This window comes from Tarenaya hassleriana, unplaced genomic scaffold, assembly GCF_000463585.1.
Source record: "Tarenaya hassleriana unplaced genomic scaffold, ASM46358v1 Cleome1, whole genome shotgun sequence".
Taxonomy (NCBI): Eukaryota; Viridiplantae; Streptophyta; class Magnoliopsida; order Brassicales; family Cleomaceae; genus Tarenaya; species Tarenaya hassleriana.
In genome coordinates, this window is record NW_010960187.1 from 3,601,721 (window position 1) to 3,628,099 (window position 26,379).

The 26,379-nt window shown below is 38.3% G+C and overlaps 7 protein-coding genes across 8 annotated transcripts; 4 read left to right on the top strand and 3 right to left on the bottom strand.

Annotated features, from left to right (window-relative positions):
* Positions 1-3,124: 3,124 nt before the first annotated feature.
* LOC104808753 (transcription factor TCP15-like) lies at positions 3,125-4,525 on the top strand. The gene has a single exon (XM_010534538.2). The coding sequence runs from the start codon at positions 3,314-3,316 to the stop codon at positions 4,202-4,204; it is 891 nt and encodes a 296-aa protein (XP_010532840.1). The 5' UTR covers positions 3,125-3,313; the 3' UTR covers positions 4,205-4,525.
* Positions 4,526-9,487: 4,962 nt separating this feature from the next.
* On the top strand, positions 9,488-11,477 carry LOC104808759 (homeobox-leucine zipper protein ATHB-13-like). The gene is made up of 3 exons (XM_010534552.1): positions 9,488-9,937; positions 10,050-10,462; positions 10,890-11,477. Exons 1-3 carry the CDS (start codon positions 9,811-9,813, stop codon positions 11,247-11,249), a joined length of 900 nt encoding a protein of 299 aa, XP_010532854.1. The 5' UTR covers positions 9,488-9,810; the 3' UTR covers positions 11,250-11,477.
* A 3,537-nt stretch (positions 11,478-15,014) lies between these two features.
* On the top strand, positions 15,015-17,195 carry LOC104808767 (ultraviolet-B receptor UVR8). The gene is made up of 7 exons (XM_010534564.1): positions 15,015-15,385; positions 15,648-15,800; positions 15,881-16,039; positions 16,158-16,325; positions 16,422-16,556; positions 16,639-16,794; positions 16,886-17,195. The coding sequence occupies exons 1-7, from the start codon at positions 15,145-15,147 to the stop codon at positions 17,083-17,085; spliced, it is 1,212 nt and encodes a 403-aa protein (XP_010532866.1). The 5' UTR covers positions 15,015-15,144; the 3' UTR covers positions 17,086-17,195.
* Positions 17,196-17,675: 480 nt separating this feature from the next.
* LOC104808777 (thioredoxin H8-like) lies at positions 17,676-18,380 on the top strand. The gene is made up of 3 exons (XM_010534576.2): positions 17,676-17,889; positions 17,986-18,108; positions 18,221-18,380. The coding sequence occupies exons 1-3, from the start codon at positions 17,698-17,700 to the stop codon at positions 18,356-18,358; spliced, it is 453 nt and encodes a 150-aa protein (XP_010532878.1). The 5' UTR covers positions 17,676-17,697; the 3' UTR covers positions 18,359-18,380.
* A 61-nt stretch (positions 18,381-18,441) lies between these two features.
* LOC104808784 lies at positions 18,442-20,925 on the bottom strand. The gene is given in 3 exon segments (XM_010534588.2): positions 18,442-19,001; positions 19,208-19,512; positions 19,515-20,925. Coding segments are annotated over 3 exon segments (876 nt in total). The 5' UTR covers positions 19,777-20,925; the 3' UTR covers positions 18,442-18,692.
* Positions 20,926-21,033: 108 nt separating this feature from the next.
* Positions 21,034-23,634, bottom strand: LOC104808798 (serine/threonine-protein phosphatase PP2A-2 catalytic subunit-like). 2 transcript variants are annotated; one of them, XM_010534612.2, is made up of 6 exons: positions 22,789-23,634; positions 22,148-22,262; positions 21,845-21,953; positions 21,693-21,770; positions 21,399-21,590; positions 21,034-21,317 (listed from the first exon to the last, which is right to left on the bottom strand). In XM_010534612.2, exons 1-6 carry the CDS (start codon positions 23,039-23,041, stop codon positions 21,144-21,146), a joined length of 921 nt encoding a protein of 306 aa, XP_010532914.1. In that variant the 5' UTR covers positions 23,042-23,634; the 3' UTR covers positions 21,034-21,143. The 2 variants fall into 2 exon arrangements, with proteins under 2 accessions (XP_010532914.1, XP_019058610.1); XM_019203065.1 differs by lacking the exon at positions 22,789-23,634 and adding an exon at positions 22,613-22,676.
* Positions 23,635-23,748: 114 nt separating this feature from the next.
* Positions 23,749-25,693, bottom strand: LOC104808792. Its single transcript, XM_010534599.2, has 4 exons — positions 25,540-25,693; positions 25,287-25,413; positions 24,409-24,657; positions 23,749-24,253 (listed from the first exon to the last, which is right to left on the bottom strand). The coding sequence occupies exons 1-4, from the start codon at positions 25,629-25,631 to the stop codon at positions 24,134-24,136; spliced, it is 588 nt and encodes a 195-aa protein (XP_010532901.1). The 5' UTR covers positions 25,632-25,693; the 3' UTR covers positions 23,749-24,133.
* Between the last annotated feature and the right edge of the window lie 686 nt (positions 25,694-26,379).

Genomic DNA, 26,379 nt, shown 5'->3' on the forward strand with positions numbered 1-26,379 from the left:
AGTTGTACTTAGTGACTATTGTCACATGGGTTTTACAGGCAAATGTTACTCTCTCTCTCTATCTCTCTCTCTCTCTCTAAATTTGATATGTAGTACTAACCTTTCAATGCATATATAAATACATATAGTCAGCTTCTGTTTTCTTGTTTCTTACTCATGGTAGGGTAATTTCTTCGTTTTCGTTTGTTTTCTTCTAAACAATCAAATCAAATTCAGTGCCGTAGATAGGTTCGGCTTTAATAATGTAAAGCCATGTTAAATTGTCTGTGTGACAAGATTAGACATATAACGAACGATATTTGTGTCATATGTATCACATTTTTTTTTTTTAGAAAATATCTATATGGTCAGAAGAGCACTTATTATTCACTTATACGTACACCTTAATTCAAAAAAAAAAAAAGTACATTATTATTCAGGTTTCTAAACCATGGGTTATGGCAGTGTCCTGCATACTTAAAAATCGTTGGAGACGGCCCCTTTGTCTATTTAATCAAGCTTATATACTAATTAATATTACCCCAGAAATATTTTTAAATATATAGTTTCGGAAATAACAGTTTTATTTCCAAAGCATTATGGTTTATTGTACATATAAAAGGGAAATTCCATAGATTATTCTTGAAAAACAGATTTTTGACAAAATTTATCCATAGATTATTCTTGTATATATGCATGTGCGGGGAAAAATTTTCTAATGATTTTTGGAATAATGACAATGAATTTATTGACAAATTAATGATGAATTGCACCAACTTTTAAAATGATGAGTTACGAAATAATACGCATGAAATACGGATCATTTAGGTCATTAGCGACGAGATGGTAACGATTTCAATTTGGAAATGATCCCTCTCCAATTTGGGATGAAAATCTAATGATATAGGTACATAAATTGGGGGGAGTGGATGGGGGTGGTGAGCGATCACATAAAATTGAGAGAAAATTCGAAAATAATAGAAAACAGGGGGTAGAAAGTAAAATATTGGAAAAAAGGTGGGGAGGAAAAAATGAGAAAAGGCAAAGGTGGAGCTGCAAAGGCAGGAGGTAATCATTGCTGGTGAGTGGGGATGGGAGCCCACTTTGTTTTTCCTCTTTTAATTATTTTTCCCATTCCTTCTCTCTCTGTCTCTCTCTCTCTCTCTCTCTCTATATATATATATATATATATATTAATAATATATCGGGATTTTTATACAATGTATTATACAATTAAAATTTTGTCATAAAAATGGGAATAGTATTCCGGATATTAAAAAAGTAAACTACTGACCGAAAAATATTTGGCCAGATTGTTATAATAAAAAAAGTATATACTAATAAATCAATCATAACGATTCCTAAAACGATGATTCTCTGTCAAAAAAGAAATGTTTTGTCGGATTTTTCAATTGTCGTGAGAAGCTTATACGTCCTATATATATATATATATATATATAAATTATAGTTTCCTTATCGATTACTTTGTAAATTATATATTATTTTGAATCCCATTGTCAAGTTGCTCCCATCCTTTTGAGTTTTTATTTCGGAGTGGCGGCTACACTACATAGGCTTCATTGTTTATATCTTCTATTCAATCACCAAGAAAAAGAAATAGTTGGGAATATGAAATATTTCATATATCCCTCAACTCAAATCTTTCTAATTTACAAGATTTTTACCTAATTCATCAAAACCTAAAGTCATGCAAATTGACACACACGTGTGTATATATATATATATATATGTATATTAATAGGAGAGGGAGGGGCACGTAGAGCCTGCCTCGAGGGACTGAATGAGAAAGAGAGCGCCGCACGTGGGGAGACGTCGGTCCATCTCTCCCTATTTCACCATCGATCTTCACTTCTTCATCCTCTCTTATTAATGTAATAATCATATATATAATAATGTCATCCGTTAATTACCTTGTATAGGGAATGAGGCTTACTGATCAGTTAATAAAAAATTGTTTTTGGTACTAATCCGGTTTAGGTAATTTAAAGATGTTGGGTTATATCTATAGGCCGAATGCTCTTGCGACGATTTTATCACAAAAAAAAAAAAGTTATGACAAAATTTTGTCCTACTTATGCATGTTCTTCCTTTTCAATTTTCTTGTTAATGGTTTTATTTATATATATATATATATACACATGTAGATAGGAAAAAAAGCTTAACTAGATGAGGAATTTTCAAACTGAAATAGGATGACATTTAAAATTATAAAAAAGCATAAATTTGTTAGCTCATATAAATTATGGAAGAGGAATTAAAACAATAAAGTTTATTTAATTGAATTGGACCTTATTTCAACCAGTTTCTGTAATAGTTAATTTGAATCTAATTAATATGACCACGCCTTATTTACAAATAAGCAGCTAGAATTCATGATGAGAAAAACAATGTGTGATTGACTAATTTCTAGTCCTCTCACAAATGTGTTGAAAAACAAAATGTAAAAAAGGTTCCACCAGATGTGCGATAATAAATCTCTAATTAAAAGAATTATAATGATTAATTAAAAAGCATATTAATTCCCTTTTTAAGTAAATTATAGCACAAACGTTTTTAGGAATTTTTTTGTCCTAGCTCTAAGCCTCTAACCATGTTTTGTCCCAAGAGTTTTATAAATGAGGCATATATAATTGACTTTATTTTGAAATTTTATTTTAAAACTTATAATGAAATACACGACGCATATATAAGGAAATAAATTATCAAAAAAAAAAAGCAGTTGGATTTGATCATGTGGATCGCGTGCACTTCACTGGATCACTATAAAAAATTTGTATACAAAAAACATTTATTCATTTATTTTCCCTGTATATATGTATACTATCATATATATCTAACTAATAATAATTCGAGCATGGGAAGGGCCAAATATATGTATTGGAGACCATAACTCTGCTATTAATTACGCGATTGATATGTCGACAGTTAAAGCCTTATTACTTACAGATAATGCCATTTTACGACACACGTGTAATTATTACTTACCACCTAAAAAAATACGAACTTCTTTTTTTTTTAACTCCCATAAAATAATGGAAAGGAAAAATATCTAGAGAGAATATGTATTTTACGAAAGAAGAGATAACAGTAGAGTAGAGAAAAAGTCCATGCTTTCATATTCATTGCTTATTTGCTTTAACTCGATGCCCAAAACTTCTAACAGCTCAGCTTCCCATCTCAATGGAAATCTACATTTTCTCTCTCTAAATAAACAGAGTTAGAGAGAGAAACGATGCTCACGTAAAGATCTAACACACATCCCCACCACTATCCATCTCCATCTCCACCACCACACCAAAAGAAAAGTATTTACATGATCATGGATCCAGACCACCATCATAACCCGATCCATCGACCCAACTTCCCTCTCCAACTCCTCGACACCAACCACCAACACCATTCCTCCGCCGCCGCCGAAGATGACTCATCCGCCGCCGTCGTCTCCGCCGTGAGGAAGCCGCCGCCGAAACGGGCCTCGACGAAGGACCGACACACGAAGGTGGAGGGTCGTGGCCGGAGGATCCGGATGCCCGCGATGTGCGCGGCCCGAGTGTTCCAGCTCACGCGAGAGCTCGGCCATAAGTCCGACGGAGAAACCATCCAGCAGGCGGAGCCCGCCGTCATCGCTGCCACCGGGACCGGAACTATTCCGGCGAACTTCACCTCCCTCAACGTCTCCCTCCGGAGCTCGAGGTCATCCTTCTCCTCCAACTCTCAAATCCGAACAACGCCGACCAGTTACTATTTCAACAGCCAACAGCTTCGACCCAAGAACGAGTTACCATCGCCATCGTCATCGCCGTTTTTAGATACCCAAATGGGTAACTATCTCTTGCAGTCATCGACGAGTGGCTCCATTCCGGCGAGTCAGAATCCCGTGACGGCGTCGTTTTGGAGCAGCAGCGAAAACAACAGTCACAACCTCTGGGGTTTCAATCTTAACCCTTCAGGAGCCGGCGGTGACGTGTACAACACCGCCGGAATCCATCTCATGAACTTAGCCGCCGGGCCGTTGGCTTTGTTCTCCGGCCAGCCAGTGGCTCAGCCAGGGTTTGGAGCCAACGTCTCGTCTGGTGAACATAGCAACCATTTTAGGCTTCTCGGTTCGTTGAATGGTTACAGCCGGGCAATGGCGCCGGAGACGTCGAACCACCACCATGACGGTGATAATCAAGAAGACGCCAGTACGAGTCACCATTCTTAAGACAAGACCTATATCATGTGAGCTTCGGTTCTTTTTTTTTTCTTTTGGTTTTTATCGAGTGTGTATTATTATGCATTTGTTTTCTCTTCTAGGGTCTATAACCTTTTTTCCCCTTTGATCGATCTTTGCATCGAGTTTTCATTCTTGTTAAATTTTTTTTTTTTGGTAAGTGCCAACGTTTATAGTAAGTGGGATTTGAAACACGGGTTACATTTGTTCGAGGTTTGTCCACTATTAGTATTGTCTTTTGAGATGTTTCTCTATGTGTCAGAGTGTGCCTCATCAGATAAAGATTCCTTGGTTATGAGAAACACCTCATTAGGGTTTTTTGCTTGCAAAAAATATTTTATATATATAATATTGTATGATCTCTCTAATTGTAATTAATCGATATATATATAAGACGTTTCTCTTTCCACATTTTGCTTCCCGTCGGTTTGCTCTTGTTCCTTCGTCTGCATTTTCAGAATAATGGTTCGAACATATATATATATATAGCTTGAGTAGTGCATGTTGTCTTTCTCTTCTCCTTCTTGTTGTGGTCCTTTCAACGTGTTTCGCATCCACTGTCTCCACTCTATGCGTGCATGCATGTTCCTAGGAAATTAACACATTAAATCGGTAGCTTGAAGCTACACAGTTTGTAATATAGGTCGTAGCTGCGTTGATGCTATGCTTGTAAGTGAGTGTGTGTGTATATATATATATATATATATATATATATATGGATGTATGGATTTGTAAGCATACCATCTCGTATTACTGAATGGAAGCGTGTATTCATGTGATTTTATTGTCTTTGATAGGGAAACAGTTAATGGACCATCATTTCATACCATCTGATTCGTTAATTTGCTTAATTAGGCTTATCCTCTATAATCATTTCGCCGCTACAGATGATATATATTTAGACATCTGTACAAAATGCCGATGATAAAATAACATATATTACACCTAATTCCTATGACATATTTAAATGGACATTTATGAGAACTTTTTTTATTAACTCCTTCTAGACAAGATATGCGACTGCTCGGTTGACGGTTGTTGCAATGTGATTAGAAAGATAACTGCCTAAAGTACCTGTTTTTTCAACGCAAGTCATTAAGGTATACTCAGACGATACAATATAATTATTTAATTTCTCTAATGGAAAAATCAAATAATATCATAATTTTATTTATAAAAATAAATCCCAACTATTTAGATGAATATTATTATTTGGGCCCATATGAGTATAGCATCGCATTAAGGCCTGCGCGATTGATTTGGGCCTGAATTTGCAAATCGATCACTTGAAAAGGCCCATTAGTGAACACTGTATATGGTGACAGGTAGGCTGAGTCATCATTAAAACAAAAGCACCAATTTTATTATTTTATTATTTTTTATTTTTTATAAAGATTGATATCTATGCATGATATATATATATATATATCACAATCTGAGCAAAACTAAACCGGCAACCGATGTCGGTCGTTTTCACTCAAGGTTTTTAATTATTAGAATTATTAAAGAATTTACGTTTTTATATTTACATATAATTAAGTTTTTTATGTTTTGTATTAAACATTTTATTTTTTTATAAATAGAATTCTACTAAAAAAAATCGTCACTGATTTAAATTTAAGTATACGCTAAATAATACAATTTGGATAGATCAATTGCTGAAACGAAACGTAAAGGAATTTTTCGTTCTGAGTTTGAGCCTAAATTTGAAGAAGGGAGCGTACTTCCAATCACATGATTTATCTACAGTTCTGGGATTAGTCTGGTATTCGATACAGGATACTATATTATAAAAAAGTATACACTAAATAATTATATATGTATATAAAAGGAGGAAATAAGTGTAGTGAAAAGGTATGGAAAGACAAAAGGGGACAGGTAGTTGAAGAATAGTTTTCAGGAACACACTTTATACGAATTCCATTTCCCAGGATGAAAATTTAAAAATATTATCGTGACATCTTGATTTACCCTAAATCACAAATCAAAATCCAATCTACAAACACCAAACTCTTATTGATGTTTTATTTTAAATTTCATATCAAAACCATTTAAACAATTCTTAACACATCATCATTTGTAAATGTCGTTGTTATTCAAATTTAGTTTTTAGGTAAATATTTAATAAAATGTCTCTGATTTCTTCTCCTTTTTTTTTCCATTCCTTTCGCCTTTTTGTAAAGGTAAAAAATATTTTTTATTAGTTGTTCAGGATCGGAGCATTTATAAATTCCTCTTAATTTTCCTTTTTTATTATTCCACGCTAGTAAAACGTTTGTTATGTTTTTCTTAATGGTGAAATAAATTTTGTTATCGGATACAAATTCAATTAGTATTGTATTATTTTGCAACTACACTTTTGAATTTTTTTAAAAGTTAATTTGCACTAAGATGATAACTAAATATGATTTTCCCTATTTAAAATATTTACTAAAATTATTTATATATGGAGTGATATATGATACCACAAAAAGCTCCTCTTCTAATTGGGGGTCTGAATCATTTAATAAATAACAATTTAAGCTAATAAAACCTTTAATAGTTTTAATAAATAAATAAAAAATGTAAAAAAATGTTTGAGCTGCGTTGGTTTTCAAGCAAGTTTTCTCATAATTTCCTCTTAAATTGATTATGCGAACTGAGTGTGGGGCTCCGCTTTGAATTCTGCACCAAATGGGTCCATTTTTAAAAGAATCAATCATGCCAAAATTTCGATGTGGGATACAATAGCATTTTTAAATAACTAACTTCCATTTTGTTTTTGTAAATTAGATAAAAAAAAAAAAATTCATTGTTCCCAGAAGTTTGTGTTGGCCTCGCACTCATTTTGATTTTTCACACACACATATATATATATACACGTATGTGTACGTATACTGTCATGTGTATACACGTGTCACATTTATGACGTTAATTAAACTGGAAGGCTTAATGGCGAAAAAATGGTGACGGAAGAAAATTACAAAGCGACTGTTACGACGTCATATGAATTTTATTCGGGACAGTGTACTGCGCCTGTGGCTACATGACCCGAGTCTCGACCACTTAAAATCTTGTCATGGGCCCACTTAATTTTTTTTTTATTTGAGTTATGTTCTGATTGAGTTGTTTTTTTAACATAATATTTATTGTTATTTAATTCAATCAACGAAAAAAAGGCAGAACCGTACGTATTCTCCACATTTTCAGCAGCCTATGATGAGGGGTTTATATCTTCCTTCCAACAACAAAAAACACAAAACTCATATTGATGAACTATAGTAGATGAGCCACGTTTCATTTACGAATGATATAAATTACAAGACTCTTGGTAATAACCGAATGAAATGTGTATATATATATATATATATATATATAAAAGGGTTTAATTATGTAGCACGAACGATCGAAATGATCGATGCATCATCATGTCTCGTATTGGTTGTGAAAGGAATAAGAAATTTTAAAAAGGCTGGGGTTGTGGTGTGCTATTGGGTGAGGAAGAGAAGATAGATGGAACCTTGGACCGTAAAGAGTATATGAGATGTCGGGGGGACAAGATTAAGAAAAACGAATAGAAGAAGAAGAAGAAGGGAATGGGACAATAGATTACAGCTCTTTCGTGGGGCTAATCCAACAGCGTTTTTGTTTGGTCTTTTCCTTAACCCTAAATACCCCCCACACCATCTTTCCTTATCACTCTCTCACACTCAATCTACGTCCACATACATATATATATATATATATATATTGTATATGTGTGTGTATGTATGTATATTGTCGTTTTCATCTTATTTAAGCCCTGAAACTCACCATCTAATGGAAACTGCCCATTAATTCTACATATTTAGCCTCGTATTTGTGGGATTTTTGTATAGTTCGATGTGAGGGATTCGTGTTATGGTTACTCATTTTCTGTGGCATCTTTACATTTTCAAAACGTTCACTTCGTATACGTCCATAAACCCCATGCATGCAAACATTCTCGAGGAAAAGGCCCATGCATATACATATATACTCACTACTAGGGATTTCAAATTCAATAATACAGATGGATGGACAAGAGCAATGGGGCCCACCAAACTGAGAAGCTGCAGATTTCTTTATATAATATATATATATATATATATAATAAAAAAGAAGAAGAGATGGAAACGGGAGAGGAGGTTCGTCGGAAAGCACGATATGTGTTGGTGGGTTAGGTAGCAAACCCTCTGTACCCTCCCACTCTATTGGCCCCATTCCTCTATAGAACTAGATTCCCCCCACCCCAACCCGGTCCGACCGGTTCTGCTCTATCTGCTCCGGTTTAGTATATAACCCCCGATTTCACACACTATTGAACCGGTTTCTCCATCCAAGACAAAAAAAAAAAACGAGAGGATTTTTTTTTCTCTCTCACTTACTTTGAAAGGCCGAGTAGCTAGGGTTCACAAATGCGCGTGAAGTGTATTATTTTTTTCCCTTTCTTGTACGAGGTAACTTTTGTACATAAAATACCTGACTGTCGATATATATGAAATATTGGTCCGAAGAAACACAACATGTTATTCCATACATCCACGCACTCAAGGGTATAGAATATAGTAAATTACACGTGGCTTTCTTATACATATATTTAGTGATCGATCCTTTCCATTTGTAACCGGACACGCATTTTAGATTCTCGCCCGTCATTCCATGTCCGATACCCCGTTTTACCAATTTCACGATTCGTCCGTTGGGTCTTGAATCTCGTGATGGATGTAGCCGAGATGTACAAATTTCTAAACGTCCAATTAATATCCCGTTCTTAATGGATTTAATAATTAATTCAATGGTTTTCAAGGAGCCGAATGTTGCATATATATACACACACATACATTATTGCACCAGGCTGTATGTACATTCTGACAGAGAAAATAAGTATGATAATATTTGGGTCGAAATACATTGAAGGTTCAGACAAATTCCCGGTATTTCGAATAAACTCCTAAATCATATATATATATATATATATATAAATTCTAGATATTTAGATTATAAATTCCATCTCAAGTATGTATACTCCTGTAGTGGTAGTACTACAAACTTGATTAGTATTGTCTCCATTAGTTGGTGACATTGTAAATTGGACCCCACCCACAATCGACACACTTCGTTGATTAATTTCACCTTTTCAAAGCGGGTAAAAACATTTTTTTATTCTGTGAAACTACGAAGAGGGTGTTTTTTTTATTATAAAGATAGCCATTTGATCATATAGAGAGGCAAAAACTATTAGGACCATTAACCATCTCTCTCTCTCTCTCTCTCTGTATATATATATATATATAAATATATAAACAGAAGACAAGAAAAAGAATACCAAATTTCTTCCGTAGCTTTGAGCCTAAAAGTGGAATAGTCTAAGACAATTCATTTGGCCAATCCTCTTCATCTCTTATCTAAAGTTTTCAGCTTTTCTTTTCTTTCTTGGCTTCCTTTTAAAGACTCAGATAAATAATGGGTCTGTATCAGAATAGGAGTTACACAGTTTTCAAGTGATGCCACCGAGAAGATCAAGGCTCTGCAGATAGACGGATCGGAGGGAGAAGAAAATACAGAGAAACGACCAAAGTTTTGAGAAACAGAGAAACATGTCTTGTAACAATGCCATGGCTTTCTTCCCCGCAAATTTCATGTTCCAAAACCCTCACGAAAACGATCGTCATCCCCAGCCTCCTCCTCTTCTCCCCTCTTGCAGTCTCCCACAAGACTTCCATGGTATCTGTGCATACATATATACTCTTATATACACGCTTTTCCTCTCTCTCTCCAGTCTCCTGTCATGGTATTTTTTTTGCTGTGGACTGCGACCCATTCTTGATTTTTGCAGGAGTTTCTTCGTTTCTTGGGAAAAGATCGCACATGACGACATATTCAGGGAGCACGAGCAACTTGGAAGGCTGTTGCGATGTCGAAACTGGAAACGCGAACGGAGAAGAAGAGTTATCGGACGATGGGTCGACGCAGATAGGAGAGAAGAAGAGAAGGCTGAGCGTGGAGCAAGTGAAAGCACTAGAGAAGAGCTTCGAGATCGGAAACAAACTCGAACCCGAGAGAAAAATGCAGCTCGCCAAGACTTTGAATCTTCAGCCCAGACAGGTCGCGATTTGGTTCCAGAACAGAAGAGCTCGCTGGAAAACCAAACAGCTCGAGAAAGACTACGATGTCCTCAGACGACAATTTGAGAATCTCAAAGCTGAGAACGAGATTCTCAGAGCCCAGAATCAAGAAATGCACGCTCAGGTAAAGAATTGAGCTCCTGATTTGTTTTTTTTTTTTTTGACGATTTGGTGAAAAAAAATGTTAATATATATGGGAAAGTATATTGATTACTGGTTCCTTTCAAACTTTAAATGGTTTGCGACTTTTTGGACTTCCTTTTCTCCGTACCCTTTTTCTCCGATCCAGAAACGATTAAAATGGATGTTTTGATTGATTGATTAATTCAAATATCACTGCTTGAGTGACTCACATGTTGACGATTCTGTCTGTGATATCTCATCGCAGTAAAAAGTCATGCTTAATATGTATGTATGTATGTATGTATGTATTTGTAACTAAATATTTGATTTTATTTTGAAAATTTTGAAGTCGAATCTCGTAAAAAAATAAAAATCTTAGCTATTTTTTTTATCGATGGGTTGAGATCAAATCCCGCGTTTGTTTGCAGTTAGTGGCACTGAAAAGCCGGGAACCGACAGAATCAATCAACTTGAACAAGGAAACAGAAGGGTCTTGCAGTAACAGAAGTGACAACAGTTCCAGCAACATAGGATTGGACATCTCGGCGGCTCCGCCGGATATCGACAGCCCGTTGGCCGCTAAGCCACCGCCATCGACCGGAATACATTTCTTCCCGCCATCTTCCGCCGGAGCGACGGCCACCGCCACCACAGCCACGACCATGCAGTTCTTCCAGGGCTCATCGTCGGGGGTTAAAGACGAGAACAGCATCAGCAACATGTTCTGCAACATCGACGTCGACCAGTCTGGATTTTGGCGGTGGCTTCCCCAGCCACAGTTCAGCTGAACGCCGTGGACTTTTACCCTTTTCCTTAAATTTAGCCTAAGCTCTGGGGGAAAGCTCATGCAATGTTTCGAAACTATGAAATCTATCCGACGTTGTCTGCCCAATTATTACCGAGGAGTTGTCATGACGAGATGTGGTAAAAAAGGGGTATTTAATGTATATCTTGGACGTATATTATAACCCATTTTCTATACATATATATATATATATATATTTCAGGATTCTGCATATTTCATCATTGACCGCGTATCCATTGGGGAAAACCCCAGATTTATGTTTCCGAGTTAATGCTATAATCACGAGACCTGACGTAAGACGTACGGTGTTTTCGTCTGACGCAGATAAAGACTTTCTTCAACTTTTTACTGTTTCCATTACTGTTTACTGTTTTTTTTACCATCTTATTCAGCGTTCTGACACAACATTTTAAAAATTATTTATTTTTTAAGCAAAAAATTACAGCAACGTAGAATGTAGAGTGGTATTCAGTTACGTCACATATGTAAACAAAAAAAAAAAAAACTCCTATATAGATTGCCTTGACAGACCAACTTTCGAAATTGGTTATCATATCATCTTATGAAAATTTATATATTTTGAAATTGAATAATGTAAATATTGTTTATTTTAAAAGTGAGGAATTAGTATCATCCACTCCCCTCTCGCATCTCCACGATGTTCCATTTGTAAAAGTTTCAGAGACACTCCACGTCTCGATCTCTGTCCCAAGCCAACATGAATGTTGAATTACTCCAACGAACAATAATTTTGATTTAAAAAATCCTTCTATATGTGTATGATAACTCATTGAATATAATTTAAACGGAGAAAAGTTTAATTCCATAAATGGGCAATTTACAAGTGCATTAATAGCATTTTTGAATTAGGGGAAGACCAATGTGAAATCCTGGAAGAGATATATATATATATATATATATTTACATATTTAAAAGTCGACAACAAAATGATTGAGGGAGATCAAGCTTTGCAATATATGCGCCATCATGCATTTAATTATGTGAAGAATCTTCATGGGATCATGTGCACATCCTCCATGTAATCCTTTTTTTTTCAGATCTGCTGGATTCCCCCTCCCCCTTTTTCTTTATTGATTTTTTTATTTGTATACACTTAATTTGGGGATTTTTTTTTTGTAACATTTCTTAGATGCCAGCATGCATTTTCTTTGATTTAAAAACCAGAAAGCAAAAGAGCATTTATGTGTGTATATACATATATATTAATTTTGGGTACCAAAATTAATAATTACATGCAGAGAAGAGTTGTCTATATATGGCACCTATGTGGCCGTCATGTGCATGGTGGTTTCATTCTCTAATTAAGTAGTCACTCCCAATCGGAAACGATCTTTCGTTGCAAAATGCATACAAATATATATATATGTGTAAATATATATATATATACACATATATATATATATATTTGTGTGTGTCAACGGTCGTTTGCTATTGTTTAGTGTGGTATATATATGCCGCAACCTTAGTTGGACTTTGGGAACCGACATTTTCATGTGTTGTGCTCCAGCGAACAATCTTGTATACTTCCCTAAAAATACACAATATATTCTATCTCCCCGAAATTAGTATCAAATAAAACATATTTATGTGCATGAACTTCCGTGTGCGCATATATATATATATATATTATGATTTTCTTTGTAAACAAGTATATTCATCGAATCGATATACATTTTTTTTATAATCTAGAAATTCATCAGATTTTTGTCTCAACTATATCTCACGGAGGTTATGAGAAATCTAGGTAATTTTTTTCCAAGTAGAGATTCGAATCTAAATCGCGAAGGAATTTTTGCAAGTGAAAAGAAACATATATAATAGGAGCATCTGAAAAAAAAAAGAGATTTCCAAAAGAATATTTGTTTTTCTATCAACATGATGGGAAGTTAGATCAATCTATTGATTCTTCAAGACATTTATATAAAATCACTAAATCAGAATTTTGATAAATTTATTAACATTATGGTTTATAAATTTCCATTATTTTTTTATTATATATTTGTCTATTACATTTAGGTTTTGAGTGCTTAGATTAGGATGACTCACAAAATATGGGAAGGATATGAAAGAGGGAGAGGCCATTATTCTTGAGTAATCAACAACTGAAATTATGGAAAGATTTTTAAATAAAAGAAAAAAATTGGTGAAATTTTTTCATATTTTTCCAAAAAAATAAAATAAAAAATAAAACCAAAACAAACAATATTAGGAAAAAAGATAAATTAATTTAGTATATATATATATATGCAATATGGTATAAAACCCCACAAGAAGAAGAAGAAGAAAATTACTAGAATGACATAACCTTTTTGGTAGCATTTAGTGTGTAATGTTATGTGATTTATATAATATATAGCCATCAATCGGGCTTATTGAAATTATCAAATGACGCCCGGAGTTCCCCCAAACACTTCAGTGGGGTTTGTGACAATAACAAAAATCGAACCCAGTGAAGTGTTCAGAGGAACTCTAGGAGAGATCCGATCAAAATGATACAATTCCGAATAGAAAATAATAATTATTTTATGAAAATAGCATACATAAATCATATTTTATTATACATATACGAATCAAAATTTTCTTTTGGGAGTGAGAAGATGTAGTGCAAGAGGCATTTCTATTTATAAGCACATAAGCTCAAGAAAACATGCGAACCTGGACGAAAACATGAGCTAAAGGGGTAAAAGAGAATAAAACCGACCAAACACTTTTCACAAGGAATATACGTACACATGCGCGTATATACACAAACTCCGACTAGGTTCTTCTTATAGCATTTTGTAAATTATATCAAAATCATTCTGTTCCTAATGTGAACATGAAGCACCATATGATACCCTTTGTGACATCTTGTATGGGTATTTCACTCGTATATTTGTCTGTGTTTTATGCCAAAACATTGATCCGTATCAATATATATGTACATATGCGAATGTGAAGAGGAAAAAAGGAAGATATGAACCCGAATAAGGCCGTGTGGAGAAACTGATCATACACGATCCGGAGATCTCGATTGAGCATCTTGCTGGAGATATATTCTGTCCAAATCTCATGAAGCCCGGAATGCCGACTATGTTCATCTTCAGTTTCTTCAGTTTTTTTTTTGACACGTTCTGAATTATCGATCGAGCATCTTTGATGGTCCATCAAGAAAATTCTGCAGCAAAGGAAGAATAAACCCTTTTGTGCATTGTATATATGTATATGCACTTGCTGCAGCATTGTTGCGTAGAATGGCCACTGAGCAAAAAGAGTCAGAAGTCCCCTTGAGTTCCCCTAATCGCTTCATTGTCTGTGTTTCTTATCATTGAAATGAGCCATATGTCTCTATATCAATGATTTCGTATTTAACGAACACTGAAGTGTTTGGGGGGACTCTAGGTGCCATCTGGCATTTAAAAAAAATAAAAAATGAAAAGAAAAAAAAAAACAAGTGTTTTGAAAAACATAAATTTTGGCGTCGGTTCTATAAATGGAATTACATCGGTAAGTCGCTGTCTACGTTTTGGGTCAAATCCGGTTTTGGATTCAACGGACCAAAGTATTTTGCAATTGGGTTTCCAATCTGTCCACCAAGAATTGAAGCCCAATCATGCTTAATGGGCCGGATGATCTCACAACTCATTACGGGCCTTATTGGGCTTCGTTTATCGCGAAGAAAAAAATATTTTTTTTTCTAATGTAACCAATGAATGCTTTGTTAAACTACAACCCCGAATGAATCTAGATGTCGGATCAAGTACAATTCCTAAACCGAACAGGACAAGACGAAATCCGGTGGAAGTACTCGGGCTTTTCGAGTTTCCGTACTTAGGGATTCCTGCATCTGCCGGTTTGGAATCGGCCGGTGGTCGACCATGTCCGAACGAGACGGAGCAGTCGATGAATCCAGACAAGAGATAGCGACGGCGACGGCGACGGCGGCGGCGGAAGAAGAAGAAATTTGGAGCTGGGGTGCGGGAACGGACGGCCAGTTGGGGACGTGGAGGCTGGAGGACGAGCATCTTCCACAGCTCCTCCGCCTCCCTTCGCTGACGTCGCTCGGCCCCATATCCATGCTCGCTTGCGGCGGCGCTCACGTCATCGCCTTGACCTCCGGTACCTCTCTCTCTCTCTCTCTCTCTCTTAGAAATTTCAATATCTGATTGTAATGTGTTGTGGTCTGATTCCATGTCAGAGCTTGTTAGTGACCTTATGAACTAATGGTCCATGGTTATGGATCAATAACTTGCGAGGAAAGCGATGATAGATGGTGCCTTTATGTATTCGAATTGAAGTTCCGTTGAAACATTATACAAAAGCCTGCAACTTTCAGCACTTCCGGGCTTATAGATGGTGTCTTTATGTATTCGAATTGCAGGTGGTAAGGTATTGACATGGGGAAGAGGAACTTCTGGTCAGTTAGGGCATGGCGACACGCTAAACAGCTTGTCTCCAAAGCCTGTTTCCTTCTTCCATGACTGCGTGATAACTCATGTTGCTGCCGGATGGAGTCATTCTGGTTTTGTCTCCGGTACGTTCTGTCATACCGTACAGCTGTTTCAACCGCTTCGATAAGATCACTTGTTTATGTCACTCCATTTGAATTTGTAGACACCAGTAGCCTTTTCACCTGTGGCGATGGCTCGTTCGGTCAGTTAGGTCACAGCGACAATACGTCACATTGTTATCCAGCTAAAGTTTCGTATTTTGCCAACAAACATGTGAAGATGGTAGCTTGTGGGATGAGACACTCCCTAGTCTTGTCGACAGGTTAATCTCTAACCAGTTAGAATTATTGGGTCGAAGCAAAAAGGCTTGAAATATGATTTTTCGATTTTATATGATAGACATTGATTCATCAGAGAATAGGTTGTCATTTGACACACAGGTTTCCCCGGGAATCAGGTACATGCATTTGGGTCTGGAAAGCGTGGCCAGCTCGGTGTCTCATCTGACCTAACGAAATCGATTAATCTTCCGCGAGTGGTATCGGGGCTAGAAGGTGTTGAGATTGTTCGGATCTCAGCTAATGGAGATCATAGTGCAGCACTATCTGGTTTAACCCCTCGTTTTATGTTCATGGACATTAGTGTACTCTTCTTAAAAGATCTCTCTGTTCTTGTTTAACCATGCTCCTGTTGTACTTGACCAGCTAATGGAGAGTTGTTCACTTGGGGAAGAGGGTTTCAAGGCTGCACTACCGATGCTCGAACCCCTCAGCGTTTGGATTCGGCCGTATCTTTCCGTGAAATAGCCCTCGGATGGAACCATGCCCTACAACTAACCGGTAACCTTGTCTATAATAAATTGCATCTCCCAACTCTCACCGGTCCGATTCATTCGTGTCAAAACGGGCATTTCTTAAACAGGTGACGGCGAGGTTTTCATGCTCGGCAAAACCCTTAACCACCAACCAGGGAAGCCAACGGATTCCTCGGAAGCTATCTTGGAGAAAGTTCCGGACTTTGAAGGTCTTAGAGTTCTGAAAATCGCGGCCGGGGCAGAGCATTCTGCTGCAGTAACAGGTAATGGCCAGACACATCTCTGTTCTCCTCACATGATGCTATACTCCATTCCATCAAACAACAACCTTAATACGAGGTTTGGGAGTTGCAGAGAATGGGGAAGTGAGGACATGGGGATGGGGAGAACATGGTCAGCTCGGCCATGGAAGTGCCGCTGATCGGACAAAACCTCAAGTGGTGAATCTTGGAAGCGGATATGAGCAGATTAAGGACATCGAAGTTTACTGTGGAAGTGGATTTACCTTTGCCGTTGTAACACGAAAACACCTTCCTCCTCCTCTTATTACCTGATCAAAGATGCGAAAACACTCTGTTTCTATTACAACATAAGAAAACACAGATAGATAGGGTCTACATCAGCACAATTATAGAAAATAAATTGGTTTGAAAATTTGAAAACATACATTTGTCTTTTATAAATAAGTGGGCGAATATAAAATTTTCTTTATATAGAATATAAGTATTTTTAAGGTTAGAACTTGGTGCTGCTACTTGTTGGAAATATTCCACCGTTCATTGCATCTAAGCGTGGGCGATATTGTTTTCAATTTTGTAACAAATGGGCAATTAAAATAGGGCAATCCCACCAAATAATAAAAACGAAAAAGAATATTGTAACGGAGGATTGTGATTCTTCTTCTGACGGCCGTGAAATAAAGTTCAAATATATCTTTTGTAAATAAGTGGGCGAATCTCTTTTGATGTTTTTACCTCTCTTAATGCAACGGACGTTTCCTCTCATGTTATTATTCGATTCGAACCTTGTGTTAATCGGTTAAATATATTATATACAATAAAAAAATAATTAATTACTGATCGTGTGTCGCCTTATAAAAGCCCCTCATGGCCTCACCTTATAGCCTTAAGCTTGTTGTGAGAGCGCGTCTCTCTTCTTCTTTTACTATGGGAGCTAACGTTTCTTCGCCTGACCAGAGGTTCCACTTCACCGATTTCCAACCCAAGAAGCAGATATGGAAGACTCCTTTTGAGCTGGAGGGTTCCCCTTTTGTCGAGGACAAGCCCCGGGTTGCAGAAATCAAGAACAAAAGCCAGTGGAGGGCTCGGCTCAACGCTCTAAAAGACACCGACAAGCTCGTACGTAATCGCAGTTTCCGAGAGTGATCCGAACGGTATTTGTATATTGGTTTTCGTTCAATCTAATAATAAAAGGTTCTGTACTCGTGATTGCAGCTGGTGATCGACTTCACGGCCAAATGGTGCGGACCGTGCAAGTCACTCGAGCCGAAGCTCGAAGAGTTTGCTGCTAAGTACACCGATGTCGAGTTCGTGAAGATCGACGTTGACGTGTTAATGGTAAGTCTCCTACTCTCTTAATTTCCTCACCATATGTCATATATATTATGATAATATATGCTTTAATAGATTATGGTTTCATATACTAAAATACGTTTTGTGGGGGTTGCAGAGCGTGGCCATGCAGTTCAACGTTCACACGTTGCCGGCCATGGTATTCGTGAAAAGGGGTCAAGAGCTAGACCGAGTCGTGGGGTTGAAGGTCGATGAGCTTTTGAGGAAGATCGAGAAATTCAGACAACCCTTCTGACTGAAACAATGACAGATCCAAAACTCATCATCACACTTGCAATAGAAAGTCCTAAAAGAAAATAATAAGAGCTTCAAGTCCGATGTTGTAATAATAGGAATCTCCACTCATGGTTTTTTACAAACAAATACATTATTTACAGAAATATTTTATGCATGGAAGCCGTGACCCCTCGGCCATATAATAATGTATATAAACATATTCTGGTTTTCAAAAAATAAATAAATAAAAGAATAAATCTATGCTCCGGAAATAGAGGAAATGCGATGATCGGTTCTAACTTAATTCCCTGAAGCGAATTCTCGTGCCGCTGATGAATTCAAGAAACAAGGACTCAATGACGTCTTGAAGCCGCGGGGAGGAGAACGACATGCATTGTGCTGATGTTGGGAGGAAGTTGCAAACGAAGGGGAAACAGCTTGCCGTTTAAGGGACTCCTCGTGCACACGACGACATCGTCCATGCTAGTTTCTTCCCTCAGTGCCTGCGTCAGTTCCTCCACGCTGTTTCCTTTGAACGTGAAAGCGTATCCGACGGTCGTTTCGCCTTCCACGTTTCCTGTCTCGTCCGCCATGTGGTAGTATATTGTCCTCCCTTCCGATTTTGGCGGCGAGTTGGGCCGTGACTCGGTTGACTCGTCAAACTAAAACACCCAAAGAAGAGATAAGTTTATAACTAAAGATGATTATAGACGCTAATCTATAATCTAGAAGACCTAATCAGGGATTTCGGATTCAAGTTTTTTTTTTTTTATATATATGATTTTGATTGGTTTCTATGTACAATATTTTTCTTAAATTTAGAAATTTGGTATTATTAATTTATTGGAAATAGTTTGACAGTACTCACCTCATGGCCGGGGAAATGGTCGGATTCATCTGAAGCAGAGGAAGGAGTGCTCGAGCCAGAGTGCGATATCGACGGCGGAGAATCCGAAAGCCTCCGGCGAGGCGGCGGCGGAGGCTCCGGAGCCGCTATCTTTGGGCGCGGGTCCACAAGAATCTCGACAACATCAACATCCCACAAGATCCAGTCCTGAGTCGCCGTACTGTGAGGCGCGTCGTGAGTGACGGAATTTCTCCACGGCGGAATTCCGCCGTTGGCTCTGAGGAATTTCCCGTATCTCGTCCTGAGCTTGACCTTCGAGCCCTCCGGAGCCGGCTCGGCTTCGACTGAACCACCTTACGTCCGGTTGCGCCGAGCAGGAACCGCTCGTTCGAGGCGGTGAGGTACATGCCGTGGCAGCTCCTGAGTCTGATGACGTGGAAGGAATCTCGAACCGGCTCGACGATCCACCGGGCGTTCTTGGAGGAACCGTTTCTGTCCTGACTCACTGTCTCTTCGTCTTCATCCGCCGTCAGATACTTGTCGTGCAAACTATGCAGCCGAACCGCTTTGGCTTTCTGGAAAAACTCCATGTCTGGTTCTTTCTTCCCTTTGGTCGGAGCTCGTCTTCTGTAAACAATTACTATACAAAAAAAAAGTGAGATGTGTCGTGCATTTATATAACTGTGCAAGTGCAACTAGTCTAAGGCGGCACGCGGCTGACGTGGGCGGGGTTTTAGACCAGTTTTAGGTTATGTAAGAAGACGACTTGGTTGACCGGTTGACCCCGTCTTTAATTCCACGTCAGCATAGCCTGCAAATAAAGACTGCGGCTGTATTAGTGTTTACGTGTATTCCCCGTCTTTTCCCGCGTCAATCGTGAGAGAAACGTGTCAATTATGATTATCCTAATTGTTCAACTGATCAGTATATGTACATGCATATTCTTCCTGGTCACTCACCAACCACTCACCGCGTGCCACGTGTATCTCTCTTAGTGTTCTCTTGCCCGTAATAAAAGGGAAAAAGAAAACACGGACAGGAATATCTATTAGAGGCTTGTACTAATATAAAAGCCTACATATTGGTTGAATATCTGTTAGAAAATCGAAAATAATAGAAAATGATGAAATGCTTAGTGCCATGAAGTTTGATTTTAAATAGTGCCGGCATCTCCGTTAACGATAATAACGCCCAAGAGAATCCAGCCCTTGGTCTTGGACGTGAGAGACTCGTCGTGTGTAACGGAGTGGAGTTTCTCCACGGCCGTGATCCTCCGTTAGCTCTCAGCTATGTACCGCACCATGACGTCAGCTTCACCTGAAACCCGTCGCTTCGGGCCGTGTATGGGCTTGCTATACGACGCCGTTTGGATCACCTTCTCCCCCGTCATCCCCAACAGAAACGCCGTGTTGCTCGCCGTTAAGTACGTGCCGTGGCAGCTCCTCTGTCTTGTTAGATTCGGTTTGTCCGCTACGGTCTCCACCGTCCAAACGGCTCACCCTGAATCTCCATCACGACTTTGTCATAGGGTTTCACGATCGCAATAGAGATAATCCGTCGTGGTTTGAAGAAACCCGAACCCAAACGGTTCGAGTTTCTGACTTGGTTGAGCGTGTTTTCAATCTTGTTCATATCGAATACCGGAGATCCGAATATCCATGAGATCGGGTACCCGAAAACAGGCGGATCTCGGTTAAAAACACCCATACCTGAAAAACTACCCTTACGTGCCCGAGGATCTGAATCTGTTTGCTTGCTTTTACGGTTTCCAAACTCTTTTGAGGGTCTTCCTGTCTGATTTCCTAAGCACCTGGGCACAGTGAAAGAAGTGAAACAGAGGACGAAAAAATTCTGAATCATTGTTTCGATTAGAAAACCCATTAAAGTTTGAACCTCAACCTCCACAGACATCTACAAAAAAGAACAAAGAAAAGCTAGTGATGGATTTCCAAAGAGTTCACAAAAAATAATCTGGGGTTTTGCGTGTGGTTTCGGGCTCAATCTGACGAGGTGCTGGATCGAACTGAAGGAAATTCTGCTCCATGTTCTCTCCGATCTCGAGGATTGCAGCCATGTTCCCGCACCGGTAACAATAGTTTGGGGCACTGAATACAGTCACAACGTTCTTGTCCTGCCGACAGTAGTAAAAGAGTTTAGGAACTGAATGAGGGAGGAGGATAGATGGTCCTGATGGTCCGGTACCATGTTTTACCTGACACCAGTTATATCCCTCCATGACAAGCTGATGAGCTCTGGATATCAGAGTGAGTCCATTCTTGTGGTTGAACTGAGTGGCAATATCCTGACCAAAAGTGTAGCCCGCGCCACGTGGGGAAATTCCCCAGCCACAACGGTCATCTGGGTCGGACCAGAGAAGGTCACACATTGGCCCTTCGTGCGGAACCTAGAGGGTGTAATAATGGGAGGATATTGTGTCAGATCAAGCATGGCTCTGGCCCAGCTTGGGTTTGATTTCGATCTAACAAAGAATGAATGAATGACCCACCTCCTGAATGCGGTCTAAGGCTCGGATGTTATCGAGTGTGTCTAGAGAAGGCGATAGTCCTCCGTGTAAACAGAAAACCTACGGGAATGGAATCATTAGCGAGTTGAAAAGGTACAGCGGAGATAAATGACACAGTTAGGCCTAAGTATTACCTGACTCTCGATGAGAGCGGTGAGAGGAAGATAGTCGAAAAGGTCGGTGAAATACTTCCAGACGTTTGCATTTCCATATTTCCTCAAACATTCATCATAAAACCCGTACCTGAATGAAATACCACGAAGAAAAATATCAAACAACCTTTGCAAAGAGCACAAGGAAAGGCATAAAAACTCGACCCTGAGAACAAGACCCACAAGTAACGTCAGCGTGACATATTGCTGGCTATTGAGCAACAGAATTTGGATAGTTTCCTCAAAAGATTGAGAATACGAACTAGCCAACGAGACAATTCTTACACTTGGGTGATTTGCCGGCTTTCATGATTCCCTCTTAGAATTGTGATTCTATCTCTGTACCGAACTTTCAGGGCAACCAAGAGTGTGACTGTCTCCACAGAATAATATCCACGATCTGCGTATACACACATAGCAACCATATTAATCAACTAGTTCAAGAAACTTTGGCAGGAATTTCATAATCATGAAGCCATCAATCAAAATGCATTCGGATCCTTTGATTAAAGAAATGGAAATAAATCAATACATATTGTTGGGAATGGTACCAAGAATCTTTACCAAAACGCCATTTTTCTATTGACGGAAAGAGTAGAGTTATCGGATCATAATCTAATCAACACATGGAAAGCTTATCAAATTTCAGAAACAAGCAGCAACGACAACAATCTACCATATAGGGCAAGAGCATTAGCAAAAGGATACAGCTAAAACAATCTAAATCAGCTATGGAGGTCATCGAAAGACCTGTATCAAAACTTTTTCCAATTCCGGGAAAATCATCTCTAGACATGAGAAATAAGGTAAAGCAGATCCAATCTTACATGACCCAACAGATCTGTAGAAAGAACAATTCAAGGGTCAAAACGAAGTATGAAGCTTTGGGAAAATGTAAAACCCGAAAAAGCCAACAATAGACGGACCTACATAATCGCCCATGAAGAGATAGTTTGTATCAGGCGCGGCGCCACCGATCCGAAAAAGCTCGAGAAGATCGTAGAACTGGCCATGGATGTCGCCGCAGACGGTGACCGGACACTTTACCGGTTGAACGTTCCATTCCTCCACGAGAATCGCCCTCGCCTGATCGCATAGCGTCTTCACCTCCGCTTCCGACAGCGGCTTGCACTGCAACAGCTGCTCGATCTGACGGTCCAAATCTCCGGTCGCCGGCATCTTCCTCTCCGATTTCGCAAGTCACCGATCTTGTTCTTCCTCCTACCGAATCTACCAAACAGACTGTCCGGATTCTCTGGGACGCGGATCCGGATAACGATTCTCCGCTTTCGTTTATCGATTCGATCTACCCAACATCACACAAAAGCTTCTCGAATTTTCTCCGAGATGCAAACAAATCGGAGAAGGAAATCACATGAACTCCGACTCTACAGATGTATCAGACAATCACTTTTTTTTCCCTGAAGATATTTCTAAAAAAAATAGAAAATGTAAGAGAGGGAGTGAGAGAGAGGAGACGAGGGAGACGAAGAAAAGCAAAATCGTAAAAACAAATTTGAAGCAAAGGCGATTTTAATTTTTGTTGGATTTATAATTTAACTTTTTTTTTCTACTTGTTCTACATTATTCCTCGTTTGAGTTGTAGGACACTTCCTCGTTCTATTTAAGTCGTAAGAATATGGAAGGGCCCACATTAGGCCCATTACAAATACACTACTCCTCTAATGGGCCCTTTTATGGAAGACAACTCGGCCTAACAAAATCTCCTTTAGGGGGTGACCTAGTTTTCCATTTCAAGATATCAGTACTTGGTGCGTGTGTGTGTGTATATATATATATATATAATAGTATATTTGTGTGTGTGTGTGTGTGTGTGTGTGTGTGTGTGAGAGAGAGAGAGAGAGAGAGAGAGAGATAGATAGATAGATTCTTGGGTGGGTGACTCCTCACATTCAGACAACCTTTGATCAGTTGAATCTTGGCCTCAACCCCCCAAGGTGTCAAACTTGACCTGCCCTTACGTATACACCCACATATTGCAGCTGTTTGGAACCAAACAAGATCAACCACAATGGTGATAAAACTAGAAACACTATCCAAGAATCAAACTTGGCGTTGAATTGAACTGAGGATTCATAGGACTCATACGATGACAGAGATGGGGATGGACATCTCTACTCAATGAGATGCAGCAAACAAACTGCCGACTTTTTCAGATCATTCGAGGAAGGCAAACCTTCTGAACCTAACTTCATTCTTCAACAGCCAAACGCCTCCATTGGTTTCAGACGTTAAATGTGATTTTAAATATTAAAACCGAGAAGAGTTAACCTGGGATCTCCCCGTGGAAACTCCAGGCATCGTAACTGTCCGTCTCTTTCTGACGTATACCATTGTTCCACTGATAAACAACAGTCCCAGCATCATTCCCTGTCCAAAGTTTGCATTATCTAATTTATATCCGAAATGTTTGGAACGCTTCGTATTCTTTTCTTTCTTTTATCTCAACCAACAACCTCAAAGCTTGTATCGTTCATCCAAAATCAGTAAAATCAAATGAAGTGTTGATCCGAATGTTTCCATACCTCAAATCCAATGACTGATAACTTCTCCTCATTTGCACTTGGGACACAGCTCCTGTAAGTAGTGTAAGATTGAGATCTACGTTTTGATGGCGGTGAACCGTCCAGTAAGTTTCTTCTGGATTTTGTTGCAATTTCATCTTCATCATGTTGAGTTTCTTGTCCATCTGTTGGGTGTGAGCCTTTTGTGATCTCTTTACACTTGAAAGGGATACGATATCCGGTTTCACTGCAACGGTATTTCTCGTTGTTCTACATAAATAATTCAAATAGGAAAAGGGCATCAGCCCATCAGCCATCAAACAGGCAATATTAGAGAAAGGACCAAATAACAGAAACCCGATCATGCTGAAAGGAAGAAAGTTTGAAGAAACAAAAGCGTGTTCGTCGTCAGAATCTCCCAAATCCCCGTGCTTTTGCATTGGCATTTTCATGCGTTGCAACAAAAGGAATTTAAAATATAGAACTCAGAAGAAATTCTATTGCTTTCTTTAGCATCAAGACACTGAAATGGAAACCCAGCAGCTAGATGGCACAAACCTTATTCAGAACAACCTTAGACCAATCCCAGGAGCAGTTAAAAACAAAAACTTTACTCTCTTCCAGTTAAAACTATTGATTCCTCTCATCGTAATTCTTTTGTCTGATCAACAAAAGATTGACATAAAACTAACCAGAACAGACTCCAAATTCGAGATTACATTAAAATCATCAGGGAAGAGACGTACGGCGCTATAATCGAAGTCGAAATTGTAATAAACACCAAAGCATCGACCACACCCTACAAATCTGATATCAAAACACAACAAATAGCAGAAAAACAACCAAACCCGATGGAAATTTAACACTGATAAAAGTGAAATTCGGGAGGAAGTATGAACCTTTTCAGAGTAAAGGCACGGAACACAAGGACCAGAGGGGGAGCACTCGAAAGTAACATTGCTTCCTCGAGGAGTTTCCTTGAAACCCAAAAGAAATCGACGCCCAACGCTCCTGATCTCGCCATATCTATCTCGGTAGAACGAAAACAACGTTTCAGAATTTTTGAGATCCAAAATTAGAACGAAATCGAATCAGATCAGCGAGCAGATCGATCATCGAATCATCAAACAAACAGAGAATTGAGATACACACTGTTCGTGGGCTATGGCGCTGAAAGAGACTGATGCAGCAGCTGTAAAGAGGAAGAAGATGAAGAAGAACCGTAAAGGACCTACAGGCGCCATTTTTCCTCTTCCTCCGTCGCCTTCGCCGTCGCCCTGACGAAGAAACGAGAAACAAATAACTATGAAGATGTTTAACAGCAACGCCCCGGAATTACATACTTATTTATGTTTTGGCCCATATTTCTAAGCAGTGTGCGAAATAGGCCACGTAGTTTAATGTTTTTCAAATCCCCCCCCCCCAGAAAGTAGTGGGCTCGCTTATCAGAAATTAAAGTAGTGGATTTGATTGGTTGGAAATTATAGTAGTGGGCTTGATTCAGCCCACATAAAAGTAACATGAACACGGGAGATTTCACATCATCAAATACATACATATAATATTATATATATATAGGGATAATTCCATTTAAAACCCTGTACTTTTCTCTCGTCGCAATTTAAACCCTGTACTTTTTTTTGATCCAAAAAAACATTGTACTTTTAAAAATTGGCAATTAAAACTCTATACTTTTAAAAATTGGCAAATAAAACCCTGAACGAAAAAATATATTATTTAATGCTGACATGGCATCCTAGTCATCTGCCACATCATCAATCCCTAATATTTAATAATATTAATTAATATAACATAAAAATAAAATAATAAAAATAAAAATAAAATTTTAAAAATTATACACATACATATATAATGAAATGATATACATATATACACATATATAAACATATTTATATATATACACACATATATATAATACATATATATATATATATATGTTTTATATGCATATGTGGTATATGTATTTTTTTT

What these genes read in the sequence shown, in the direction of transcription:
- LOC104808759 (XM_010534552.1), top strand. Translation starts at nt 9,811, where the DNA reads ATGTCTTGTAACAATGCCATGGCTTTCTTCCCCGCAAATTTCATGTTC. An exon ending in TCTCCCACAAGACTTCCATG is followed by an intron (nt 9,938 to 10,049) that starts GTATCTGTGCAT and finishes TGATTTTTGCAG; the next exon opens with GAGTTTCTTCGTTTCTTGGG. An exon ending in ATCAAGAAATGCACGCTCAG is followed by an intron (nt 10,463 to 10,889) that starts GTAAAGAATTGA and finishes GTTTGTTTGCAG; the next exon opens with TTAGTGGCACTGAAAAGCCG.
- LOC104808753 (XM_010534538.2), top strand. Translation starts at nt 3,314, where the DNA reads ATGATCATGGATCCAGACCACCATCATAACCCGATCCATCGACCCAAC.
- LOC104808798 (XM_010534612.2), bottom strand. Translation starts at nt 23,041, where the DNA reads ATGCCGGCGACCGGAGATTTGGACCGTCAGATCGAGCAGCTGTTGCAG. An exon ending in CCGCTCTCATCGAGAGTCAG is followed by an intron (nt 21,771 to 21,844) that starts GTAATACTTAGG and finishes CCATTCCCGTAG; the next exon opens with GTTTTCTGTTTACACGGAGG. An exon ending in AGGGATATAACTGGTGTCAG is followed by an intron (nt 21,318 to 21,398) that starts GTAAAACATGGT and finishes TACTGTCGGCAG; the next exon opens with GACAAGAACGTTGTGACTGT.
- LOC104808792 (XM_010534599.2), bottom strand. Translation starts at nt 25,631, where the DNA reads ATGGCGCCTGTAGGTCCTTTACGGTTCTTCTTCATCTTCTTCCTCTTT. An exon ending in AGCGCCATAGCCCACGAACA is followed by an intron (nt 25,414 to 25,539) that starts GTGTGTATCTCA and finishes CTACCGAGATAG; the next exon opens with ATATGGCGAGATCAGGAGCG. An exon ending in CGTGCCTTTACTCTGAAAAG is followed by an intron (nt 24,658 to 25,286) that starts GTTCATACTTCC and finishes TTATTTATGTAG; the next exon opens with AACAACGAGAAATACCGTTG.
- LOC104808767 (XM_010534564.1), top strand. Translation starts at nt 15,145, where the DNA reads ATGTCCGAACGAGACGGAGCAGTCGATGAATCCAGACAAGAGATAGCG. An exon ending in CTCCCTAGTCTTGTCGACAG is followed by an intron (nt 16,040 to 16,157) that starts GTTAATCTCTAA and finishes TTTGACACACAG; the next exon opens with GTTTCCCCGGGAATCAGGTA. An exon ending in CCATGCCCTACAACTAACCG is followed by an intron (nt 16,557 to 16,638) that starts GTAACCTTGTCT and finishes TTTCTTAAACAG; the next exon opens with GTGACGGCGAGGTTTTCATG.
- LOC104808777 (XM_010534576.2), top strand. Translation starts at nt 17,698, where the DNA reads ATGGGAGCTAACGTTTCTTCGCCTGACCAGAGGTTCCACTTCACCGAT. An exon ending in TAAAAGACACCGACAAGCTC is followed by an intron (nt 17,890 to 17,985) that starts GTACGTAATCGC and finishes TCGTGATTGCAG; the next exon opens with CTGGTGATCGACTTCACGGC. An exon ending in TCGACGTTGACGTGTTAATG is followed by an intron (nt 18,109 to 18,220) that starts GTAAGTCTCCTA and finishes TGGGGGTTGCAG; the next exon opens with AGCGTGGCCATGCAGTTCAA.